Source organism: Copadichromis virginalis, linkage group LG1 (assembly GCF_057382275.1).
Source record: "Copadichromis virginalis isolate Kocher_CV1m ecotype Utaka linkage group LG1, C_Virginalis_male_GT1.1, whole genome shotgun sequence".
Classification (NCBI taxonomy): Eukaryota; Metazoa; Chordata; class Actinopteri; order Cichliformes; family Cichlidae; genus Copadichromis; species Copadichromis virginalis.
Window position 1 is genome coordinate 31,414,588 of NC_140618.1, and position 23,730 is coordinate 31,438,317.

Sequence of the window (23,730 nt, forward strand, 5' to 3'; positions counted from 1 at the left end):
TTTAAAAACATAAACAACTGTGGGATACTGTTAGTCCGTGATTTGAACCGAGGGAACAAATCGTGGCAGGATCAGTCTGATGTTATTTGTATCCCGCTGTAACTTTACTGTATAAAAATCTAACATCTCCAAAATGTCAGGAGTAGTTAGTCATTACAACAAGTGTGTGTGTGTGTGACCTAAAAATCAAGAATGTGGGATACTGTTTGTCCGTGATTTGAAGAGCCCAGCGCGTGCTCCCGACGAAGGGAAAAGCAATTCTGCAGGGGACCTACCTTGGCACTTGTGCAGGTGAAGCCAAAGGGAAGATATGCTTCACCATATTTTCTAGTCTTTGGCTCAGAATGAAGTTGGTTTGGAAACATATTCAGCGATGCTTCATCTCCTGCTTTGCGTTTGTGTGGGCGCCCCGTGCTAGCAGTGTCCAAGCATTTCCCCCCCTGCTTTTCATACCGTGCCCCCCCTGCAATGGCTCTGCGCCCCCCCTCAGGGGGCGGGCCCCACACTTTGGGAAGGTCTGCCTTAAATGGTCTTGATGGCAATAAAGTGATCAGTAGTATCATGCTGTGTCTCCAGTCATGGAAGCTCAGTTGATTTTTCAGAGAGAGCATTTACTTCAGACACATTAAACAAGAAAAAACACTTTGCTTTGAATCTTTTTCAGGCTGACACACTGAAAGAACGATACCAGAAGATTGGAGACACAAAACGAAACACTCCCATCGAGGTCCTCTGTGAGAACTTTCCAGGTATGCTATTGATGGCTGTAATCTCACTTTTGGATCAGCTTGTGAGCCTTGATAGTGTGAATACTGGCTGTGATGTAACGTGATTTTTCAGATAAAATGATCTAAATGTCGTCCCACTACACAATTTGTACGGATTTATCCTCATGAAAGGTGAGAACATTCTTGTTGGTTCTGTGTAATACAGAGGAGATGGCCACCTACTTGCGATATGTGAGGCGGTTGGACTTCTTTGAAAAGCCAGACTATGAATATTTGAGGACTTTGTTCACGGAACTGTTTGAGAGAAAAGGATACACCTTTGACTACACCTACGACTGGGTTGGCAGGCAGATTGTGAGTAACGGATCACATTTTACATGTCAGTAATTTCACCTGTTTGACTGCAGAGCTGAATTCATTGTTATTCCCCTCAGCCCACACCGGTGGGGTCTGTCCATATAGACTCTGGAGCATCTGCAGTCACGAGAGAGAGCCATCCTCATAGAGACCGACCCTCACAGCACCCACCAATCAGAAACCAGGTACGTCCGGTTGAGCAATGGGGACCAGACTGCTTCTTGCCATGCTGTGGTCCAGTGGATGGACCCATGGTGCATTACAGCCTGAAACTCCCTTTACTCTCTGTATGATGATCTCTTTGCCAAGCAAAGCTTATGTGCATGCAGTGACAATAGGATGTGCTATGCAAGTATTCTTTTGAACATCTCTGTATATTTAAATGCTGGAAAATTAGTTTTAAGGCATCAGGGCAAATTTATCCCAGTCATCTTTGCCTTCGTGTTTTTGGATTTACTGTGCGCTTTAGATATTGTAGATAAACTTTTGGCAAGTGTTTAAGACCATAAATTAAATGAAACTAAATTCTGGTAATTAAAAGCAGCCCACAAAGATGAAGGCTGACTGAAATAAAGCTTTGTAATCATTCACATATTCTACAGTGTAGAATAGAGGCACTTAGGGAGAACTTTTTTGGGTATATATGGGTTTTGTGCCCATGTTGTCAGTGCACCTGCTTTTCGATGCTATTTGGGTGCTTTAAATGCAAATTTCAGAGCCAGGGTTGAATTGTCGCAGTCTATGCTACAAATGAAGGACTTGAATAGCTGTTAGTTAGTCTGGTTGAATTTGATCTACAGTTTTGCGTGTGTAAACACATTTGCTTTGAATCCAATTTAATTCATTGCTGGTATGAAGATGAGCTGGAAAATAAATTGCTGGCTTTATAAAGCTCTGAGCATTTAAATAGGTTACTTGTTAGTGGTTCATGCTTATTTTTTTGTTATTCAGGTGTAATGAGATTGAGGCCAAAGTTTGAGACCTGTGAGCTTAACTCCATTAGGCTTCAGGCTCATTAGTTTCTGATTCAGTTTTATGGCTGAAGCCTTGCTATGATTTTGATTTACTTTTTTTTTTTTTTCAATTTTGTTCATTTATTTATTTTTTCTTCTCCATATCTCATGCTGCTTTGCATGGTTACCTTGCCTCGCACACCCAAATATCCATCTTTCCTTCACCCCCCTCCCCTTCCCATTGCACTTTCAAACCCACTTCCCTTCACATCACCGACGCCACCCCCGATTCCTAAGCAGACAGCAGCCTCAGATCGACGAGGAGCATGGGAGGTGCAGCCCGCACGCCAAGCAAACTCCTCCTATCTGACCTCCCACCTGACAGCGGACAGGCACGGGGGCTCAGTGCAGGTATACACCCCTCACCTGATCAACCGGCAGCCCCCACCCAATCTCCATGGAGTCAGATCTGTCTCAAATAATCCAAACAAAGATAAATACACTCATAATATGGCTTGTAAATGGAAGGGAAAGACGCAAAGGCATTTTTGTGACACAATTTGTTTTCCCCCCCCCGCTTGGGGAAACGATATATTTTCAAGGGATTAGTCTTATTTTGAGACAAATATTTTATTTGCGAGTTAAACAACTATGAATACTTAGGAAACTCGTGTTTAGCAAAGTACTCAAGCATTTAATTCATATTATTTTGCAAATAATTTTGCTACTGAACTGGCATTTTTATTCATCTTCATTATCTAAAAGCTCATAATAATCACAAAACACTGATATAGTTACTAATGCTTTATGCCAGACATGAATTGCATTTATTAAGTGTTTTAGCTTCATGTGTGAGACAGATCTACAACCATATACCCCCCCCCCCCCCCAACCCTTTTGCCCCTGGCTGGGAAATGTTAATTTTCTGCTCCACCATATGCATGTCATCTGGTGCTACCCACCCCAGATGGTGAAAGTGTGATTTAGCTTTATAAACAGCAGCCCTTCTTGGGGCATTTTGATCTCCGGTCCTACAACTCTTCATGATGCTTGGACATTCTTTGCAAGATCAAGAAGCCTTCTGCATGGCAGAACGACCTGGCATAGCTAGCTAATTGCATGCTTCTAAACCATTATAGGCCTTTATGCTTAAAGGAACATATTTTAGTAATTTTGTCTCCTAGCCCATTCCAAAGACTGTCTCGGTCTTCAACAGGGTTTGTTTTGCTTCTGGGGATTCCTTTTACTAAATGGCATTCACTTAAAAATAGTTTGGAAATGTAAACATTTTTATACATATATTGTGAAACTAGATCATTCCCTGGAGTGCCATTGGTAGAAGCATGGCACTCTGTGAACACAGTGTGGAGAAAAGGGTGCTGTGACCAACGCAGTGGTCATCAGACTTGGCTTTTTCAGGCTTTATTATATTACACATCAGAATCAGTTATTTAACTCGTTTAAGTATAGATCATTAAAGACTGAAATCTCTCTTGTCCTTTAATGCAAACGCAACTTATTTCCTTTAAGATAACTGCTACACTGTTACAGAAAGATTTTTTATTTATTTATTTTTTTAAATGTTCTTTTTTCCAACATTTCGTACACAATCAGGTATATTATCCTGATCTACTGATGCGTACATATTCAATCAGGTGAAAGTGTAAGGGGAAGTTGTTGGCTTTTTTTCATATATTTGGGCAAGTAAACCTGGAAGTTTACAGATAAACACAATTCTTTTCTTTTTTTGTGTTGGGGGGAAAAAAGTCAGCATATCAGCAAGACAGGCTTGGCTTTTAAAGAGGCAGGCAGGGACTTTCTGTTGTGTTTTTTTTTCTTTTTTCTTTTCTTTCTTCCTGTATCATGAAAAAACAAAAGGAAGCCAAGTTAATATCTTTTTTAGCACAAAATGTTTCCTTAAAAGTCATTATACAGCTCAGGAATTCTCTCTCAGTTCAGTGAAGGTAAAAAAAAAAAAAAAAAGACTGAATAGGTGTGCTCGTAATTAGACACTCGTTCAGGCATCTGGGATGTGCCTTTCTGGGAAACAGAGACACACTGAGTGGAATTCAAGTTGAGATTTGATTTTACTCGTCTCTATGGTGCCTTGGCTCACATGTGTGAGCAATACTGCTGACTGATTGCGTATGATAAAGTGAGTCCACAACAAGTGCGTGATGTGAAATGAAATTAAATGTGTGAGTAGACGTACAGTCACATTTAATTTTTTACAGTCTGGCTACACTTTACTACCCCACCATCTGCACTGCTAGTTTGTCTTATCCTATCTGTCCTGTCCTATCCTTTGCATATTCTCCTGTCAGGATTCTTATAAATTCAAACATTTGGGGAAAAAAGGATGCCTGAATGAGGTGTCTTTTTGTGCCTACTAGGCCCTGGGCCAATCAAAGACAGTAGGAGTAGATGTGTTTGGCACAGACCAAAGAGCTTTTCAGGAGAAGACCCACACACACAGTGTGAAGCATGTCGGTAGATATGGTTTGGGGTTTCTTCCCCAGGGACTAGAAAGCTAATCGATTGAACTATTAATCCTGGAGGTCACCTTTTAACAGTGTAATGATTGTAAGCACACAGCAAATCCACCAAGGCCGAGCAAGAACACATGGAGGGTTATGAGATTGGCTACAATAGTCACATTTCATATATGAAATATGTCTGGACAGTTGCATTCAAGAATGCATACAAGAAATTATTATTTATGCTTAACATCGCAATACTAGCTTGAAACCAAGTGTTTACTTCTCCTCGACAGGAATATTGAGAATTTTCATTGTGGTAGATCAAAGAAGATATGTTTGCTTTCCTAAATATGTCCAAAAAGCCAACAAATCCACTTCACTCCACTTTTCACGATCTATATGTACTCATGAGTGCATGTGGGCGCACACAAACCCATTTTTGTGACAAATAAAAGCATTGCTTCTTTTTACAGGCTCATAAGTTCAAGAATAAATGGCTGCTACTGGCATCTTGATTTTCTGATTTGTCCTTCATCTAAACATGGTTTTTTACAGAGCAGGATTACAGTCACAAGGGGTGTGACTTTTTTGTTTTTTTTCCTCCCCAGAATTCCTGCTTTATTTTTATTAACTAAGAATTTTGACTTTCATCTCAGAATCCTGATTAGTTCTTCACAGAGCTAAAGAAAACGCCAGAGTTCTGAGGCTGAAAAGTAAAAATTCTGATTCTTTTTAGAATTCCGAAAAGGGTGGAAGAGTCATCACCCACGAATACTTATAATAAAAATAATAATGTTTTTTTTTTTTCTTCAGTGGCCCCAATCCTCTTATGTATGTTTAAGAAGTCATTTTACTCATTTAGTTTTATTTTTAAGTAATGAGTCTATAGGTTTGCTGAATGGATTCCACAAGCAACAGAAAGATGTTGGTGCAGTTTCGCTTTATACCAGGGGTGGGCAATTGATTTTCCCAAGGGGTCACATGATAAACAAAGACTGTTGAGGACTGCACCAATAAGCTGAACTCAGTTCTGCTCAATATTAACTATTTCTTTGTTAGCTTACCAGTGCAGCCCTTCTCAGTAGTCCCAGTTTCTCATGGGCCCTTTGGGGAAAATCAGTTGCCCTCCCCTGTTCTATACAAATCTATTAAAATGAGTTTTCTACATGTAGTTGTAATTGCCCATGTTTGGTGAAGTCTTTACTTTAGTTTCAGGTGTGGTCACTGGTGAGACCTTGCCCTTGTATACTGTAGGGACACAGCTTGTTTGTTGATGGAAAGCTACAGCCCCGTATTTACGTGATATTGTAATTACTGCAATCTGAAATTTGCTTGCCTCCCTCCCAACCTGTGCTGTCTTTTGGGATTAAGTTTTGACTCTTGAAAGTCTTTTATTTTTTCTCTCTGGAGCATTTCAACATTCTAACTTTGGTGACTCGTTGCTGTTTTGGGGCAAATATCGATACACACTGATAACAAACAAGACTATGTTTGTATGACTTGAAGCTACAAAATAGTAAAAAAAAAAAAAAATAGCAGAACCATTCACAGACTGCAAGCCAGGTTTTTCTTCATGTTGTGGTGTTTTTTTGTTTTGTTTTTTTGCTGCCACGAAACCAGTTTCTCCCAATACAAGCAAAACTAAATGAACTAGAGTATTTGTGTTAACTTGTTCTTTGTTAACCAGGTAAACTTTCTGTCACAGCAGTATCTGGTTTTTCCATACGTATCTGTTGTGTGGGCAAACATAAGTGGTTTAACTGAACTTAACACCAGTCTGTGTCACAGGTGGTCAGTTCAACCAACGGGGAGCTGAATGCAGACGATCCGCTGGCTGTTCATTCCAACGCCCCAATTACAGCTCCGCCAGAGGAGCATCCGCCCGACGAGGCCAAGTATGTGTCATATAGCCACCACGACTCTCTTCCATGTCCATCTGTCGCTTCCTCTCTTTCCCTCTTTACCTCCCTCTGTCTCCTTTTGCTATTGTCTGGAATTGTGACAGCTCCAGCCACCAGCTGTCATCTTCCACCTGCCCCTCTTATCTGTCTGGGTGTGTGGGTTTACGATCTGCAACCAGTCTCTATATCCCTCAGTGAATTTTCCTTTTCTGTAAAAATAAAAAAAGCCATTGTACAGTACTGTGCAAAAGTAAAAGCCAGCCCTCATTTCTTTAATAGCTCTTTGGAAATCACCCTGGTGGAGGAAAAAATACAAAACTATTTTATATCTATCAAACTATGTTATCTTTAAGATTTTTCCTAGATTCAACTTAAAATGGAAACAAGTTTTGTTTTTACGATGGGCTGCTAGTAACAATATGCCTAAAGTTCTTTGCAAAGTTGTTTATGTGTAGACACAACACTAGTTCATCCTTTGAGTTAGGTGCCATTTTATCCTTGAGTGATTCATAGGTCAGTGTTAAGTGGTTTAACATACTGAAGAAAAAAAGCAGCCACTGGCCGACAGAATGCCTGGAGAACTATTGCTCAAGAGCTCTTAAAAAATTACAGGAAAGCCTGGCTCCATGGCAGCAAAAAATAAAGAAATGAAGGGTTGCCTCAAGACTTCTGCACAGTACTGTAGATTAACTAATGCACCCCCTCATGCCTGTGCCCAGCCAATCAACCATTAACATAGACTACAATCTCTACAGCACACAAGTACAGTGGGGCAAAAAAGTATTTAGTCAGCCACCGATTCTGCAAGTTCCCCACCTAAAATGATGACAGAGGTCAGTAATTTGCACCAGAGGTACACTTCAACTGTGAGAGACAGAATGTGAAAAAAAAAAAATCCATGAATTCACATGGTAGGATTTGTAAAGAATTTATTCGTAAATTAGGGTGGAAAATAAGTATTTGGTCACCTCAAACAAGGAAAATCTCTGGCTCTCACAGACCTGTAACGTCTTCTGTAAGAAGCTTTTCTGTCCCCCACTCGTCACCTGTATGAATGGCACCTGTTTGAACTCATCATCTGTATAAAAGACACCTGTCCACAGCCTCAAACAGTCAGACTCCAAACGCCGCCATGGCCAAGACCAAAGAGCTTTCGAAGGACACCAGGAAAAGTATTGTAGACCTGCACCAGACTGGGAAGAGTGAATCTATAATAGGCAAGCAGCTTGGTGTGAAAAAATCAACTGTGGGAGCAATCATCAGAAAATGGAAGACATACAAGACCACTGATAATCTCCCTCGATCTGGGGCTCCACGCAAGATCTCATCCCGTGGGGTCAAAATGATCATGAGAACGGTGAGCAAAGATCCCAGAACCACACGGGGGGACCTGGTGAATGACCTGCAGAGAGCTGGGACCAAAGTAACAAAGGTCACCATCAGTAACACACTACAACGGCAGGGAATCAAATCCCGCAGTGCCAGACGTGTTCCGCTGCTGAAGCCAGTGCATGTCCAGGCCCGTCTGAAGTTTGCCAGAGAGCACATGGATGATACAGCAGAGGATTGGGAGAATGTCATGTGGTCAGATGAAACCAAAGTAGAACTTTTTGGTATAAACTCAACTCGTCGTGTTTGGAGGAAGAAGAATACTGAGTTGCATCCCAAGAACACCATACCTACTGTGAAGCATGGGGGTGGAAACATCATGCTATGGGGCTGTTTTTCTGCCAAGGGGACAGGACGACTGATCCGTGTTAAGGACAGAATGAATGGGGCCATGTATCGTGAGATTTTGAGCCAAAACCTCCTTCCATCAGTGAGAACTTTGAAGATGAAACGAGGCTGGGTCTTCCAACATGACAATGATCCAAAACACACCGCCCGGGCAACAAAGGAGTGGCTCCGTAAGAAGCATTTGAAAGTCCTGGAGTGGCCTAGCCAGTCTCCAGACCTCAACCCCATAGAAAATCTGTGGCGGGACTTGAAAGTCCGTGTTGCTCGGCGACAGCCCCAAAACATCACTGCTCTCGAGAAGATCTGCATGGAGGAATGGGCCAAAATACCAGCTACTGTGTGTGCAAACCTGGTAAAGACCTATAGTAAACGTTTGACCTCTGTTATTGCCAACAAAGGTTATGTTACGAAGTATTGAGTTGTATTTTTGTTATTGACCAAATACTTATTTTCCACCCTGATTTACGAATAAATTCTTTACAAATCCTACCATGTGGATTCATGGATTTTTTTTTTCACATTCTGTCTCTCACAGTTGAAGTGTACCTCTGGTGCAAATTACTGACCTCTGTCATCATTTTAGGTGGGGGAACTTGCACAATCGGTCGCTGACTAAATACTTTTTTGCCCCACTGTAGTGTAAAAATCATTGAAATTAGTTTTGGCACTGGTTTGAGCTGGTAGCAGGAACTAACCGGTAAATGGTGCCAGTCTTAAGCATCAGCAGCTGGAATGGTGCCACGCTGCATGGCTGGCCAGTCACTGAAAAAACTGCTGTGCAAGCTGAAGATCACACGGTTCGTCTGACTGACAAGAAGTGAGGGCAGCTCTTAGGATTCACACAGCTCTCAGACTAAACAGTATATAATAATGAGGAGATGCATAGTTTGAAACGGAAGTAATAACAGAAATGTAGGAATCAACTTTAAACACATTTTCTTTCTCCACCATGCTTTATGATATTGATTGAGGGAGGCAGCCATTCCAATTTAACTTCAGCACTGGACCACTTGACTGGTCTAGATTCAAGTCTGCGGTGGAAAGATTTATGATGCTGGGCCTATTTCATACAGCGCTTTCAGCTCCAAGTGCTTTACATTAAAGTCCAGACATCAAACAAAGTCAAATAAGACCAATAAAAATAGAGGAGTTTAAAAAAAGAAAAGAAATATAAGTAAACAAATTAGATTGTGCGTAACTTTTAATTTTACATGCAAATAAACAAAATTTGAGCAGAGGATATTTACTTTTTACTTTTAATTTCAATTATTCACAAATTTCTTCAATTAAAATCAATTTTTAATAACCGGCCCACTGAGTAAGTAACCTCAGAATCAGCAACAGCCCAACTGAGCCTTAAAAAAAAAAAATGAAGTAGTTAACCCAAAAACAAAATTGTTTTGATGATTTTAAGACATTTCTGGCCGCAGCCTTCGGGCAGCTGCTCGACCGCTAAAACGTCGTGAGGACTGAACTTCATAGCACGTCCCTGACAAACTGCAACAGTGTGTATATATAAATAAATAGTAAGTGTTTAACAGAACACCTTGCTGAATTGCTGGTCCATTTTATGCTCTTACTTCATGTAGTTTATGTATACACTGGTGTTCTAGTAACACATCAAAATGAGAGCGAGCACACTATTGAACCCCTTAACACCCCAGGAAAAAAATCACTCATTGTGTACTGCGTTTTAATATGCTTTACATATAATTACCTATGAACATGTTTTAGATAAGTTCAGTTCAGCTGTCTGGGAAAGTTTAATGCTGAAGCGATTAACCATGAACCAGCTTTAACAACAGTGTTTATAAAGTGTCGCCTCCTGAATCTCCGAGCTGCGTGTTCTGTTTTTAATGTGCATTCATTTCTGTCTCTGCCCAGATGGCCGGCCTTGCTGCTGTTGTCTCCTTTCACACGATTGCGTGATATTATGATTGGTGTGTTTTGTGCCCATCTCCTCTTTGATGCCCCATCAAACAAAAAAATTATTTTTATTTTTTTAATGACATAATGATGGCAAATTGATTTAAAATTGGCCTTATAGGAAATATTTGGTGTAGTTAAGCTGAAATAATACGACATTTTTATTCACAATCATGGACTCAATCTAAAAAAGACAAAAGGCTGTCTTCATAGGACCAGTTTAAAATGTTAAGCCTCAGTTGCACAGCCCTAGAGACTGGTTGGTGATCATCTGGCAAACACAGGTTGCTAGGGAAAAATGTCTATTCTCCCCAACTTTATTGGCAAGTAGTTGCTGGCTGTTGCCGGCTTTTTCCATGTGAAAGTAGTCACAAAGAGTGCGTCGCAGTGAAAACCTCGGTTTGGGCGCTAATGATACTGATACGGTCGTTTGTAGTTTGCATGAAACTAACTTGTCTGCAAACATTGAGCTGTAGTGGAACTAGGCCTGTGGGCCTAGAAACTGGTCCATTAGACTCTACAGCATCCTGTGTCCAAAATAGGAGACAAGTTAAAGTCACATGATTAGTGGTCATGTGACTGAATACCCACATGTTCGGGGTTTTTTTTGGTTTTTTTGCATTAATATTTTCACCTATTTATGGGATAGAACAAATCTAGTTAATTGTTTTACTAAACAAAAATAGTTGCACTACATTATGTTAGTACTTGTTGTAGCATTAAAAAGTCTAGCCACCCACAGTGCACATTTGCCCAGTTTAAGTGAGCACGTAAATGTCAACTCTTGTGGTTCATTGTGTTTAACATAGAAAATGAAGTAAGTATAAGGACACAATGATCTACACACCAAGCAGCTTTTATTAAAGGATTTAACATTTTAGAAACATGCTCAAAACGTGATGCCGTATCACTCCCGTTCCCTGGAATTCTAGGAGACATAATAAGCTGCAGGGATGTTCTGTGACCTTCTCTCTTTTAACCTCTCTTAACTTTCTGTCTCTGTGTCCACCTGTGTCCTGTTGGTGCGTGTGTGTGCATGTTTGTGTGGCATGTTCCCAGCCCCATCATCTCGGTCTCGCTGTATTAATCTATCTTTCTTTTCTCTTTACTCTCCTCCTGCTCCTCCTCCTTCTCCTCCTTCTGTAGCTGCGTGAAAATGCTCAACCTGTGGTGAGTCCCTCTCTGCTCGTCCACATCAGACTCATGGGACAGGGAGTGGACCAGCCTAGGCTGGGCCCAGTGGAGTTATTTACAAAATGTAACCAGACTCTCACTGGTGCATATTATATAGTGCCCACAAACATTGTCAGCTGTGTTTACTGCCAAGTTTCTGCCCGTTTTCTGCATTTAGTAAACCTTGCTGCCTGACAAACATTAATAAATAATATCAGGCCAGAAAGAAAAACTGTCTTTTTAATTATGGCTCCTTTATAACTAAACATTTGACTTTAGGTTACAGCCTTTTTGCATGGAACACCACTATTTGTTAAATATTAAATGAATCTGAGGGTACCCAGTCACTGTCCTATGTCCTAATCTGCTTTTTTCTTGTCTTTGTATGTTCTTATTAACCGTTCAGGCTCACCGTGTCCTGTGACTTTTGTGTTCACTGCTTCCTTTTTAATTTATTTTTAAAGATTTTACCTAGAAGTATTGCCTTCAGAGTCAGTTTGTAGTTTTTGTTCCTCTGCCATTTGTCTGTTAAAATGGTGGGAGGTGAGTACGCAAACGCTTGGTGGATGGGAACACATCCATCGTGTCCATGTTAAGGTGTTACTGAGTTCTTACTGTTCTGGTTTAAAAGACAAAGAAATAAGACTCAGATGAGGCTCCTGTGATATTTAACACACTGCCGTGTTTGTTCTTTCTCGTGCTTCTCTCATCCACGCGCTCATTTAACATCCACGTCTTTCTGCAGGTGTTGCTGTTTCTTCAAGCGGAAACGGAAGAAGAACACGCCACGGCAAAAATGATCACGCAGCACCAGCCTGAAACGTTCCAGCTGTTTGGCTCAGTCGATTGGGATTTTATTCGAAATCAGTAAGGTCCCGTTCAGAATAGAAGAGGGAGTCATCTGAGAGATCTTGATTGAATTGTTCTCCGTTTTTTGGACAAGTTTAAAAACGGTTTGCTGAGATGTACAAGATGCTTGTGTCTTCTTGTGGGATTTTTTTTTTTTTGTTGTTGTCTTTTTTCTTCTTCTTCGCCCTCCACCCCTCTGTCAAGCTGTGCCGGGTTGTGTTGCAGGTCAGTCAGCCAAATGGGGAAAAAACCTTTCTGATGGAATTTTGCAGAGGATAATCCTTTTTCCTTCCTCCCCCAAGACTCCCAACATCAGTATTTTTTTTTTTTTTTTCTCCTGAAGAGGAAGAAATGGCACCTCCTGTGGAAACTTGCTTCACTACGATTCCTGCTTGACTCATAAAATCATCATCTTCAGTTCCTTTCTAATCTCCTAAATGCATCCTGCCCTCAGTTTGCAAACTCATTATGACACAAAGCCCTTTATGATGATTCCTGATGTAGGAACTGAATGTAACACAAGAAGAGCCAAGAGTGTAACCGCCTATCGTCACATACAGGCACAAAGAGCATCAGTCTGCCATTTGGCCTCTGCACGTTATATTTTTTGTTGTTGTTGTTTTCTTTTTCCCCCCGTCCTCCAAAGAGGTCAACTCTGGCACTGGGACCGGGGCCTGAGACATCAGAAAACTGAGACGCCTCATGTACAGTGTTCTCTGCTCATGCTGCTTGGTTAAAGCGCTCCCTTAACCTCGCTGCTGTCAAAACACACTACAGTCTCTTTGGACTCTCCTGCAGTTTTTGCTCCTACCCTTCGCTGAGCAGCAACATGACACTTGTAGATGCAGGGGGGTGGGAAAACAAATGCTATTTATGCTATTTATCTCTCGGTTTCCACCAGTTTTTCCTACTAATTCTTAAACATACGCACTGAATGTATGGACAGTAAAATAAATGACTTTAAAGCATTTATATAATCTGTCACGTGCACGGGAATGAAATTGCAGTTGGGGAGCTGAGACCAATGTTTTAAAAAAAAAAAAAGAAGAAGAAAAAAAAAGGTGACCAAAACTAGGTGGGAGGGTCTTAAATGTTGTTGATCTTGTAGACATTGGGGGATGCTTTGGAATAACATGAGGAAAAAGTGATGTGAGGCACTTTTGGAGAATCACAGCCTCTGAAACGCTTCTGTCCAATGCCTTAACCCCCCGACCAACCTACTGACCGACCAACCGACCGCAGTCACATCACCACTTGGATGACACGTTGGCGGCATAGTTAATGTGAGATTTCAGTGTCTTTTTTTTCCTTTTCTTTTCTTTTTCCCGTCCCCTCCCCTTTTGGGTATCCTGTGTAATAAAGAGTACCAGACTGTTCCCAGCTAGTGTGAGAGCAGTTAACGACTTCCCCTTTGTTGACACACTGAAGATGTATTCCCAAGAAAGTGATGCCAAATGGAACGTTTTGGTGTAATGATGTGTAACGGTGTTCCAGATGTCCCCCAGATGTCCCCCGTCCCCCAGTTACCCTTGTGCGTACCAGTGTGAAGACCCCACGTGCTGCAAAGTGGTGACGTTTGGACGACTGCTGAACCCCCTTCTCCTTGTCAGCACCGGGAGAGGAGAAAAGAGAGGGCGGAGAAGTGAACGTGTCTGTACCATTCTCACTCTTTATTTAGTGTCACGGAGGACTGCCTTGAAACAAAATCCTCAGTACGTCACCTTGCCTATCCTCCTAACAGAATGAATTACCATATGTGTGTTCTTTTTCTTTTAAATTTTACATCTTATGCTAATGTGAATTTGTTGAATGCAATTTTTTTTTCATTCCAAATAGCCATGGTTTTATGGGGAAAGAGAGGTTAAACAAACAAACAAAAAAAAGCTTGAGACCACGACTGCACTACATTTGTTGACCCCGGCTTTCCCTGACGAGACCCTGCCTTCTTAATACTGTACTTTAAATGTGCTTATTACTTTAATTGTAGCTGCCTCGTGTGCTAGGCCTTCCCTATAGGGTGCAGGGAATGCGCACACACACACACACACACTCTTCTGTTTTTTTGCCCCACCCACTTTTTTTGTTTGTGTGTGTGCCATGACGGCTTCCCTTCACTCCATTTCCCTCTGTCCACACACACACTCATTCATCCAAGACCAAGATGAGTGGAGTTTCAGGTTTGTCTCCATCATCTTTAGAAATATGATGTTGTAGATGTTGCAGATATTTCTCAATGAATCAGTATGTAAACCTGCTTGTTATATGTATTTACACTGTATAGCTTCCAGTTTATTATTATTTTTTTAACCCCTGACATGTTGGTTACTCTGGGGTCTAAGTTATTGTGTTATTGAAAGTACTTGAATTTGAAAATCTACGGGACCTTTTCTTCTTTTCTTTTTTTTACCCCTTTTCTTTTCTTGGGCGTTACCATAGTAATTCCACACATAGGATTTGAGGGGAACGGTGGGAAAACCAGGCTATCTGAATGACAGGTATTCATGTCTCTGATATGTCTTAATGCCTCTTAAAGTTTATTTTTTCCCAGACAAACACGGCTCGGCCATTTCATTCCAGCTGCCTGAGGAAAAAACTCAAAGTATTCTGATATGGATATCCAGACTGTAGCCTTCAGTCTTTCCCCCCATGGATTTCCCTGAGTGCCATTTCCTGAGACTACTACTAGCCCATGCCTTTTACCTGTGCCAGGAAAATATGAAGTTGAATGTTTTATTATTTTAGCTTTTTCTGTCTTTGGATGATTGCATTCCACCATGTGTCCTTGAAGGGGTCCGCTGTCATTTTTGGGAAGAATCCTCGAGCAAACGTGGCTCAGCGCGCAGCAAAGCGTTGCAGTGAAAGTGTTTCACGAGTCGTTCCTGTTGGTTTCTTTCATTCACAATGTCACTGGAGAGAAACCGGACACCAGGTTTATTCCCGAGTCGGATGTTGTGACTGATCATCTTTGCGACATTTTCTTCTTCCGTTAAAGCTTGCAGGCTGTCCAGCTCTTCAGCTCCCGGCTGAAATGCTCGATATGTTACTCTGATGTATCCGCTTTTCTTACTGTTGGCCTCATGCAGAGTGGTATAGGAGTGCTCTGCGTGACTTGTATCTGCATGGCTTACCTGGAGACTATCTTTCTCTCTCTCAGTCTCCAGCGAATTTCCTCACCTGTAGGGCTCGTATACTGTTGGGTCAGTGAGTCAGTTTTGGCTTCCAGGCCTCATGTAAAATACATCAAACATTTTCATGTCTTCATTCCTTTTCAGCGGCCATTATTTCTTACACAGTTCACTTCAGTCAGACTTTGGATGTGTGGAACTTAGTCAAAGCAGAGGACGGTGTGAAGTGTGAATGAACGGCTTCGGTCTCTTTGGGTTCTCTGGCACTTTTTCCTCGTTGCTGTACTGTAGACTTACTGTGTGTTGGATTTACTGTATTTTTTTTTGTTTTGTTTTGTTTTTGAGGGAGAGGTGACATTTGCTACAATATTGTGATGATTATTTGAACTGTAAATTGTACAGAGTTCACAATTGTAGTCCGTTTTCTGTTGGGAATCCATATAAAATCGTATTCTCTGATCATTTTTTCCTTTTTCTGGTTTTTTTTTTTTTTTGTGTTTTTTTTCCCCTGACTGGAAAATCAAATTGTACAGCTCCAGAGTTTATCCTCCTCCCTCGGCATTGTTTGTTTTTATTTTTTAGAGCCTATGATTAAGAGGAATCTTAAAACTGTAAATAAATATTATTGTGCTGAAATATGAATGTCACTTCAAAAATGTATTTGAATGAGTTAGTCAAGGGCTTCAAGAATGAAGGACCCACATTTCTTTTTATGGTTTCATATTTTTGATTTGCAGAAAGGTAAAGGTCCTTTTTATCTGAGATGCCTATATTTTATTTTGTTTTGTTTTTTGTTTTTCTCTTTGGATTCATATAATACAATGTGTCACACATGAACCTTATAAAAATCACTTTTTATTCCCTCCACACCTAAAGGGAAAACTCCAATTTGCACCCTTTTTTATGTAAAATAAAAGATCTCTCCACCTTGTGGGCATGTCTCTTGTGACGTGATTTTTGTAAAGTCTGCTTCAGGAAATGTTTTGACTTTGATCAATTTTTTTTAATGTGTGTGACTTATAAACCCAGCAGATTTGGACCTTCATATTCAAAAACCAGAAATGCTGTTTTCAGCTCAGTGTCTGTATAGGGATCTTTGAAGTTTTCTATCAGGTCAGCTGTTTGAAGACAAGTTTTACTTTGTTTTAGAGTTTGACTGATAGAGGAGACCAAAATATTAGAGATATCAGCCAATATTTTTTTCCTTATGTGGAAGTTTTATACTGCCCTCTGGTGGACAAACAGTGCATCACCACCTCCTACAAGGTTGAAGGGTGTTTCTCCCATCTTTTTCTTAATTGTATTGGTTTGATATTAATGCTGATACCTATAGACTGGCAAATGTCTAATATTAGTCTTGCAAATAAGTTGGATGGGTTGATAAAAGATATACATTTGTGTCACAGCAGCCAAAACAAGAATGTGGCTCATAAAAATAAAGCTTTTACCATCAAATAGCTGAGGAAAGAAAATACACAAATTAGCTCACTTGAATTAAGATGTGGAAAGGTCAATCTGCAGGCTTTGAATTAGAATTGGAATTTCATAACAAACTCAGATTTTGCTCTTTAAAGGTTTTTAACACCATTATGGCCGGCCAATGTAAACGGACCATTTCAAAACAAACTGGTGCTGGAGGTATTTTGACAAAAGTTTCCTTTTTACATCTGTCACAATAAGGTATTGCACGTAGTTTTAGCTACATTATCATGTAAGTTGTGAAATGGTTTTAATAAAGACGGGTCACATTTCTTTTTTTAAATGTTTTTTATAAATCCCTTTACTCCTAAGATTTATATTTTGTTGCTAGACAGCTTGAAAACTGTCACTTAGCAAATTAAAAATATATTAAAATATATTTCACGCTCAAAAATCAAATTTCATCTTGGACTGAGACAGTCTTAGTCCCTTGGGGCTGCTTTGCACAGAAAATATTTGAAAATAAACAAAAAATTTCATTTTGTAGCAAAATGTTAAACCTCTGAGCAGTGCACTCCAGGTTTTAATTTACTGTATCAGTCTAATTAGTTAAAAACATGAAATGGTGACTGTAATTAAAAAAAATGTAACTGGTTATTTCTCAATTTTTTTTATTGCTGCAAAGTAATGTATGCATATGAACGAATGTTTGTGCTGTTAAAGCAACTTGTCATCTGTAAGACAAAATTACAAAATTTGGTTCAAATCTCAAAATGTTGATTTAATTTAATTTTCTTTTGCATCAGTTGGAATGATTTTCTCAGCATTTCAAGTTTTTTAAGGCTCAGCTCAACACTAACCGTGACCCTGACACTAATCCTAATTCTAATGTTGATTTATTAAATTGAAATTTTGAGATAGAAACCCAAATCTTGATTTATGTGCATAACAAAAAAATAGTTCACAGTAACGTGATGTTTTCTCCTCCCACCGCCAGGCGGCGACACTGTTCACTACGCTGTAGCAGCGCAGCCTCTAAACTATAAACTTCCGGTGTGAGCGTGCGTTAACCCTTTTCCACCGGTCCGAGTCAACATGGTGGGTCCACGGAAAGCATTTCATCTAGTCGTCCTCCACAATCCTTCACAATCCTCACTGGCTGTCCCGTCACCGAGCGGCTACTACCGTCAGTCTGCAAACAGGCGACACGAAGATTTATAAAAGCGGGTTTTCGACGCACTTTGGTGGCGTTAACCATGTAAACACAGACTGACTGCTCCCGAAGTAACCCGGCACCAAGCCGCAGTTTCGCGGTGCACCTTTACGGGCAGTCGGCAACAGTTTGGCTCCGCTCGTGTTTGTATGCTTCTCATACCGAGTTAATGTCCGTTAGTTGTTGGAGGAAAGTTTGTTCATAAGGACAACTTGACTTCCGTTTACCCGTCTTTACCGTGGCAATGTTTTGCACGGGGACTAGCTGCTCGGTGACTTGATGGTGATGAGTTTGTGTTCAATGTACTCAAAATATGTTTTAACGTTTATTGGCCATTAATGTCTAAATATGTAAGTTTCGTCTGTTAAATAAGTCGTTAAATGTGATTTATAGACGTTTAAACTCACTTTACATTCCGTCATATGATCTGTCACTACGTAATTTTAACCTGTGACACACTTTGCCACTAAAAGCTGTCATACCTTTTCTCTTATGCCAAAGTTTTTAAACTCCAGACCGTGTTTTTTGGGGGAATCAGTGAAGATATTTGAAATTCCTTCTTCAGCAATTCATACACACGAAATCTAAGTCTGTGTGCCTCCTCCTCCAGGGTCGAGTCAGGACCAAGACGGTCAAGAAGGCCGCCAGGGTGATCATCGAGAAGTACTACACAAGACTGGGCAACGACTTCCACACCAACAAGAGGGTGTGCGAGGAGATCGCCATCATCCCTAGCAAACCTCTGCGTAACAAGATTGCAGGGTGAGTGGGGTTTCGGCTGTGTGCACTCCTGCTTTAGCCTCAGATCATGATTTGTTAAGCACAGATTTAAGGCAGAGGATTTCAGCTACAACATGCTGTTATTTCTTCAGCACAGCTTCACTATCCTGAGAGATCAAACATTATTTATGAACCTCTGTCCCTGTCCGAGCACACCGCACAGGAGAATGTCAGAGCAGCCCACATAGATGTATTTGAGGTCTGGTGGGGCCAAGCGTTTAGCTAGCTGACTTGTAGATGGTAGTAATTTTTTCCAAGTGTAGCTTTAAATCAAAATCTGGCTTGGTTTTCCCCTTGGTGTGGTTCCTTTGTCCTAAAGTGGCTCAAAACGGATGTAAAAAAACAAAAACTAGTGGTTAATTTATGTTGAACTTTATCCGACCTCAGTCTGACAGCAGGGGTAGGGTGTTTGCAGTTTGCTGGCAGTCCAGGGATGGCCCGTCTACCTGCAGTGAGCTTTGTTGTCAGATGGAGGCAGTGTACAAAGTATGTGGTATAACCGGTCTGTGGGCCACTCTTGCTTGTCTACTGTTGGCCCATTGGCCATGGAGAAGAGTGAAGTGAAGCAGATTGTTTAAAAACAGTGAAAAATGTACACTGTCTATGCTTTTCATGCCGTATCTCTGAAGTTGTTTTTCATGGTGAAAACAAACTTCCCGAATCTGTGCCCCTTGTCAACCAATCAGCATTAGGCAAATGCTTATGTAATCAGTTTCCAGTGACGTAAAGTAAGGATTTTGAAGGACCGCAAAGCAGCACATGTGGAGCTGTTGGCGTAAAAAAATGAAGTTTTCCAATCAGCTGTTGCATGTTTGGGGTGCAGAGATGGTGCACCCCAAGTCAGAACCTCTGAGAATTCCTCCCTCTGATTTCCTACAGCTCGTCATGTCAATGAAACATGAACACTGTTTTATTCTTGAATTCAGGCTTTGTCTTCATTTGTGCGTGTTTGTTTTTTGATATTGAATGAGATTGATATGTTGTGTTTTATACGAGTGGCATCTACTATTTTTAATTTTTTTTCTTTTAATTTGGGGGGGGGGTTGCTTTTTGGGTTTTCTAATTTTTCTTTGAGAAAAAGGTGACACTCGCATGATTTAGCGCTGATATATCTTCTTTGTTATCTCTTGAATGAAGCCGGTGAAGAACCAGAGTGGCAATAAAGTTTAAATGTGATTCGGGTTGGGGACAGTGCATTTGCTTTACAGCGAGAAGGTCAGGTTCAAGTCTGCCATTAGGCAGTTTGCATGTTCTCTCCAGGTACTCCCGCTTCCTCTCACACTCAAAATGTAGTTAAGTGTGCATGTGAGTGGGAATGAGCCCTGACAGACTGCTGACCTGTCCAGCCTGCCTGTCAGCCTAATGTGATTCGGGGGGAGGTCGTTTTGGGGGTTTTTGGTTAGTTGGTTCATTAAAAAAAAAAAAGACTCAGCTGGTATGAGTTTCACACCACGTTTCTGCAGGTTAAACGACTTGATGAGCTTGGAAGACGAGTCATGTGAAGTGCTTGTTTTTAGCTGAAGTCATTTTTCTCGGATTGTTAGATTCTGTGTGTGTGATGTGCTTCTGTTATGAACTGGTGCACAGTAGCCACTCATTTAAACTCCACCATTGCTGTTTGGAATATTTTCTGTGTTTGGTCTGAATTAACTAAAACTTCAGACATGTTGAACAAAAGTTAAATCATAAAACTTCTAAAAAAACAAAGTTAAACTTAGAAACATTTGTATTTTGCTGCTGGAGGTTTGGAGTACGTAGAAATGTGAACTGCTTACAGTCAGAAAAAATGTGTACTAATCTGCTGTAGGTTTCTGATTGCATGTTTGTGCTCACTTGTGTCTCAGGTATGTGACACACCTGATGAAGCGTATCCAGCGCGGTCCAGTCAGAGGAATCTCAATCAAGCTGCAGGAGGAGGAGAGAGAGAGGAGGGACAACTACGTCCCAGAGGTCAGTTCACTGTCTTCTGTCCTACCTGTGATGGCTGACTGTAGTGCTCCCCGTGCCTTAGGTTGCGCACCTCGTGTCGGGCTACGTTGAGCTGCCGCTCGAGTGTCCACGGGCTTCCTTAAGCATCTTTGTTGTCACTGAGCATTTCTCTCCAGCTGTTGCTGGAGTAAACATGGAGGTGAAAGGACAGTTCAGGTGGCTCATTTGTGTCTCTCATCCTGTAGATTTCTGCTCTGGACCAGGAGATCATTGAGGTGGATCCAGACACAAAAGAAATGCTCAAGATGTTGGTGAGTCTCAGATGTTATTTGCTGATTTATTTGGTTGCCACATAATTGAAAGTCCTTCTGAATTTCCAGCAGAACCCTGACGTATGATTTCCGTTAGTAACACTTAATATTTTGATAGAGAACATAATGGGCACATTGCAAAGAAATTGCCAGGTGTAATTTATCAATAATGGCCATTTAAGTACCAGTGTGTTTAGTGGGGGTGGGAAGGAAGTAGTTCTACACACATTAAATGAGTGCATTAAAAGGGTGGAGCAATCACCTGTTTTTTAACTGACATTTACATTTTTTTACATTTTTAACTGACTGAGTCTTTGCAGAGTTAAAGCATGCCCATATTTATACGTCATGCGTCCAATTTAGGCTGTGGTGTGTGGTTAGAGCAGGGTGAGCAAAATTAAGAATCCAATACATTAATAAGCAGAGAAAAGATAAATATAGAAACATAAAACACTGGCATGTCTTCTTTTTCTGTGACTTCTGTAAACTTTTTTCTGAGTTTATGGACTCAGAATCACAATGGCTGCATCCACCTGTAATCCAGTCGGGGTAAAAATGAGAAATAGTCTGGGCAACAAAGTCACTTGTTTATCATTAGTTTTTATTTAGTCTGAGGTGTCATTGCTAGCTGAACTGTCATGTCACAGCTTTTAACTTGGTTGTTTAAATCACTAAAACTTTCTTCTTCTTGTAGGACTTTGGTGGCCTTTCCAATCTTCAAGTCACTCAGCCGTCCATCGGGATGAACTTCAAGACGCCACGAGGACTTTAAAATCATGTTTGATGGCCTCTGAATAAAGACAGTTGTTAAAAATGTTCAATTTAAAGCTTTCTGGATCTTTCCTAAAACATACATGAACATTAAGGAGTGCACGTTCTCATCAGCCAAACTGCCCTTACTGAGAAAGTCAATAGAAGCGCTTTGGATAGGTAGTAGTGGTAAATGAGAAGAGGCTCATTGCATCATGGGAATCCACAGTATGGCCATGGTACTTTTAAGTGAATTTCAAGTACTCAAACACTATTCTGCTTCAATAGTTGGGCAGTGGTATTAACAGAATCAGGTGCTTCTAATGTCTTGTGCTTCTGGTAATGTAATTGCACTGGGCTGAGTCGAGTCACACAAAGTAGTTGGTGTAATTAACCCTCATAATGTCCTCCCGATTTCCATACACCTGTGGTCAAACATGTCCCCACTTCATTTGAGTGTTTTTTAAAATATAAAGTATAAATTGTCAATCAATTCAGTGTTACACCTTAGTTTTACTTAAGACCAACACATTAACACAAAATTTAGGCAACATTTTAGGGCCACCAGACCTTGTTTACATAAAGTTCACTGTGTTTTCAAGTGGAAATAAAACAAGAAAATAAAATATTTAATTGATTAGATAATTTTGACTGACTAACTACAGAGTGCTGTATGTTGAACTTTAGTGAGAAAGTTTTTTTTGTTTTTGTTTTTTGAAGCCTTTATAAATTTTAAATGGCAGCACATAATCCCACCTGTGGTCCTCAGGGGTCAAAAATGTCTCCATCTAGTTTGATTGATACTTAATTAATATGAAGTGGATTTTTTCCCCACTTTTAATTAAAACTCAATTCAAACATTTTGACACAATTTTTTTTTTTATTCCATTTCAAATTTAAGTGATAAAAACCTCATAAAAATGAATTTTTTCTTTGTTTTCGGGTAAAAAAATAAATTAAATCATCAGTTATTGTGATTATCGTTTCACAACCAGAGTCGGTTGCTTTAACAGATGATCACAGATGGGTTTATGTCAAAGTTAATTTAGAAAGCTGTTTTTAAACTACTTCAAGTTTTTTACTGGCAGCAAATAATCACATCTGTTGTCCTCTGGGCTCAAAAATGACCCCGTTTGCTTTGACTGTTTATAAAGCCATGAGTATAAAATATCATCCATCTCTGTGTTTCAAGGTTTTATTCATCTTTATTCCAACTCATTACCCTTCAGTTTTCTATATTTTGGCATGGTAGGACACCAGGGCATGGGTCTGAGTGAAGGTAAACTTTCATGAGGACGAAGGTGTGTGTCCATATTTGACACAAGTGCAGGAGGAAGCTCAAGTTTATTCCTCTGCACTGGTCCCATCATGGACAGCTTTCTTTTCTGCAGTTGCAGGCCAACAAACAAGTTGTTACAGGTGATTGTTTTCTTTTTGAAACCTGCAATGTTAGGGACAATTCGCGTGTCCTGACTGCAGGCCAGATAATTTGACATTGTACTCTAGCATGTTCCATGTACAGCTGGACCTGGCATCACATACTCTAAATATATTGACAAGGTTTTAAAGGAGAGAAAAAAAAGCATTCATGGCTGGTGTTTGAAGCCTGCCTGCATCAGGAAACCAGCCCCTAGCTTAGCCTTGTACTACAGTTTTTCTCCATTGGTTTGGCTCATTTCTTGAAACAGAAATTACATTCTCAAAACTCTAAGATCATTTGGCAAAACACTCTTACAGCTTAGCACAACACTATAGCTCACCTGCAAAAGCTCATATCTCTTCCAAAACTGTTCACTCAGGCTTCAATCTAAATCCCTTTCGCATTTAAACAGTCAGTGTCTCCAAAATGGCAAAGATCCTTCTCAATAGCTTTGGCTCATTTCTGGACACAGATCGGACATTCCCATCATTCGTGATGCTTTTGTCAAAATAAACCTGGATGGTTGATCACAACAACATGGTCCACCTGCAAAAGCTCATATCTCTCCTAAAACAGTTCACTCGTGTCAAAACGACATTTCTTTCTAATCTGAATAGTCAGTGCCCCCAAAATGCATCGTCCCCTTGGCATTGTGTGAGTGCTGCCATACAAAATGTTT

General features: G+C 40.4%; 2 protein-coding genes across 8 annotated transcripts in view; both read left to right on the top strand.

Moving 5' to 3' along the window:
• Nucleotides 1–16,160, top strand: part of csnk1g1 (casein kinase 1, gamma 1) — a 39,291-nt gene extending 23,131 nt beyond the window's left edge. For 2 of the 6 annotated variants that reach the window (XM_085459362.1, XM_085459371.1), the window contains exons 8-14: nucleotides 665–749; nucleotides 934–1,082; nucleotides 1,163–1,270; nucleotides 2,339–2,449; nucleotides 6,307–6,413; nucleotides 11,229–11,252; nucleotides 12,001–16,160. In XM_085459362.1, coding sequence (XP_085315488.1) covers nucleotides 665–749; nucleotides 934–1,082; nucleotides 1,163–1,270; nucleotides 2,339–2,449; nucleotides 6,307–6,413; nucleotides 11,229–11,252; nucleotides 12,001–12,055 — 639 coding nt within the window. In that variant the 3' untranslated portion in view covers nucleotides 12,056–16,160. The remainder of the gene's footprint in view (nucleotides 1–664; nucleotides 750–933; nucleotides 1,083–1,162; nucleotides 1,271–2,338; nucleotides 2,450–6,306; nucleotides 6,414–11,228; nucleotides 11,253–12,000) is intronic. The other 4 variants (XM_085459398.1, XM_085459405.1, XM_085459380.1 and 1 more) reach the window with 3 other exon arrangements.
• Nucleotides 16,161–18,118: 1,958 nt separating this feature from the next.
• On the top strand, nucleotides 18,119–21,702 carry LOC146719046 (small ribosomal subunit protein eS17-like). 2 transcript variants are annotated; one of them, XM_085459428.1, is made up of 5 exons: nucleotides 18,119–18,143; nucleotides 18,472–18,623; nucleotides 20,486–20,591; nucleotides 20,816–20,881; nucleotides 21,576–21,702. In XM_085459428.1, exons 1-5 carry the CDS (start codon nucleotides 18,141–18,143, stop codon nucleotides 21,651–21,653), a joined length of 405 nt encoding a protein of 134 aa, XP_085315554.1. In that variant the 5' UTR covers nucleotides 18,119–18,140; the 3' UTR covers nucleotides 21,654–21,702. The 2 variants fall into 2 exon arrangements, with proteins under 2 accessions (XP_085315554.1, XP_085315544.1); XM_085459418.1 differs by lacking the exon at nucleotides 18,119–18,143 and adding an exon at nucleotides 18,185–18,211.
• Nucleotides 21,703–23,730: the final 2,028 nt, after the last annotated feature.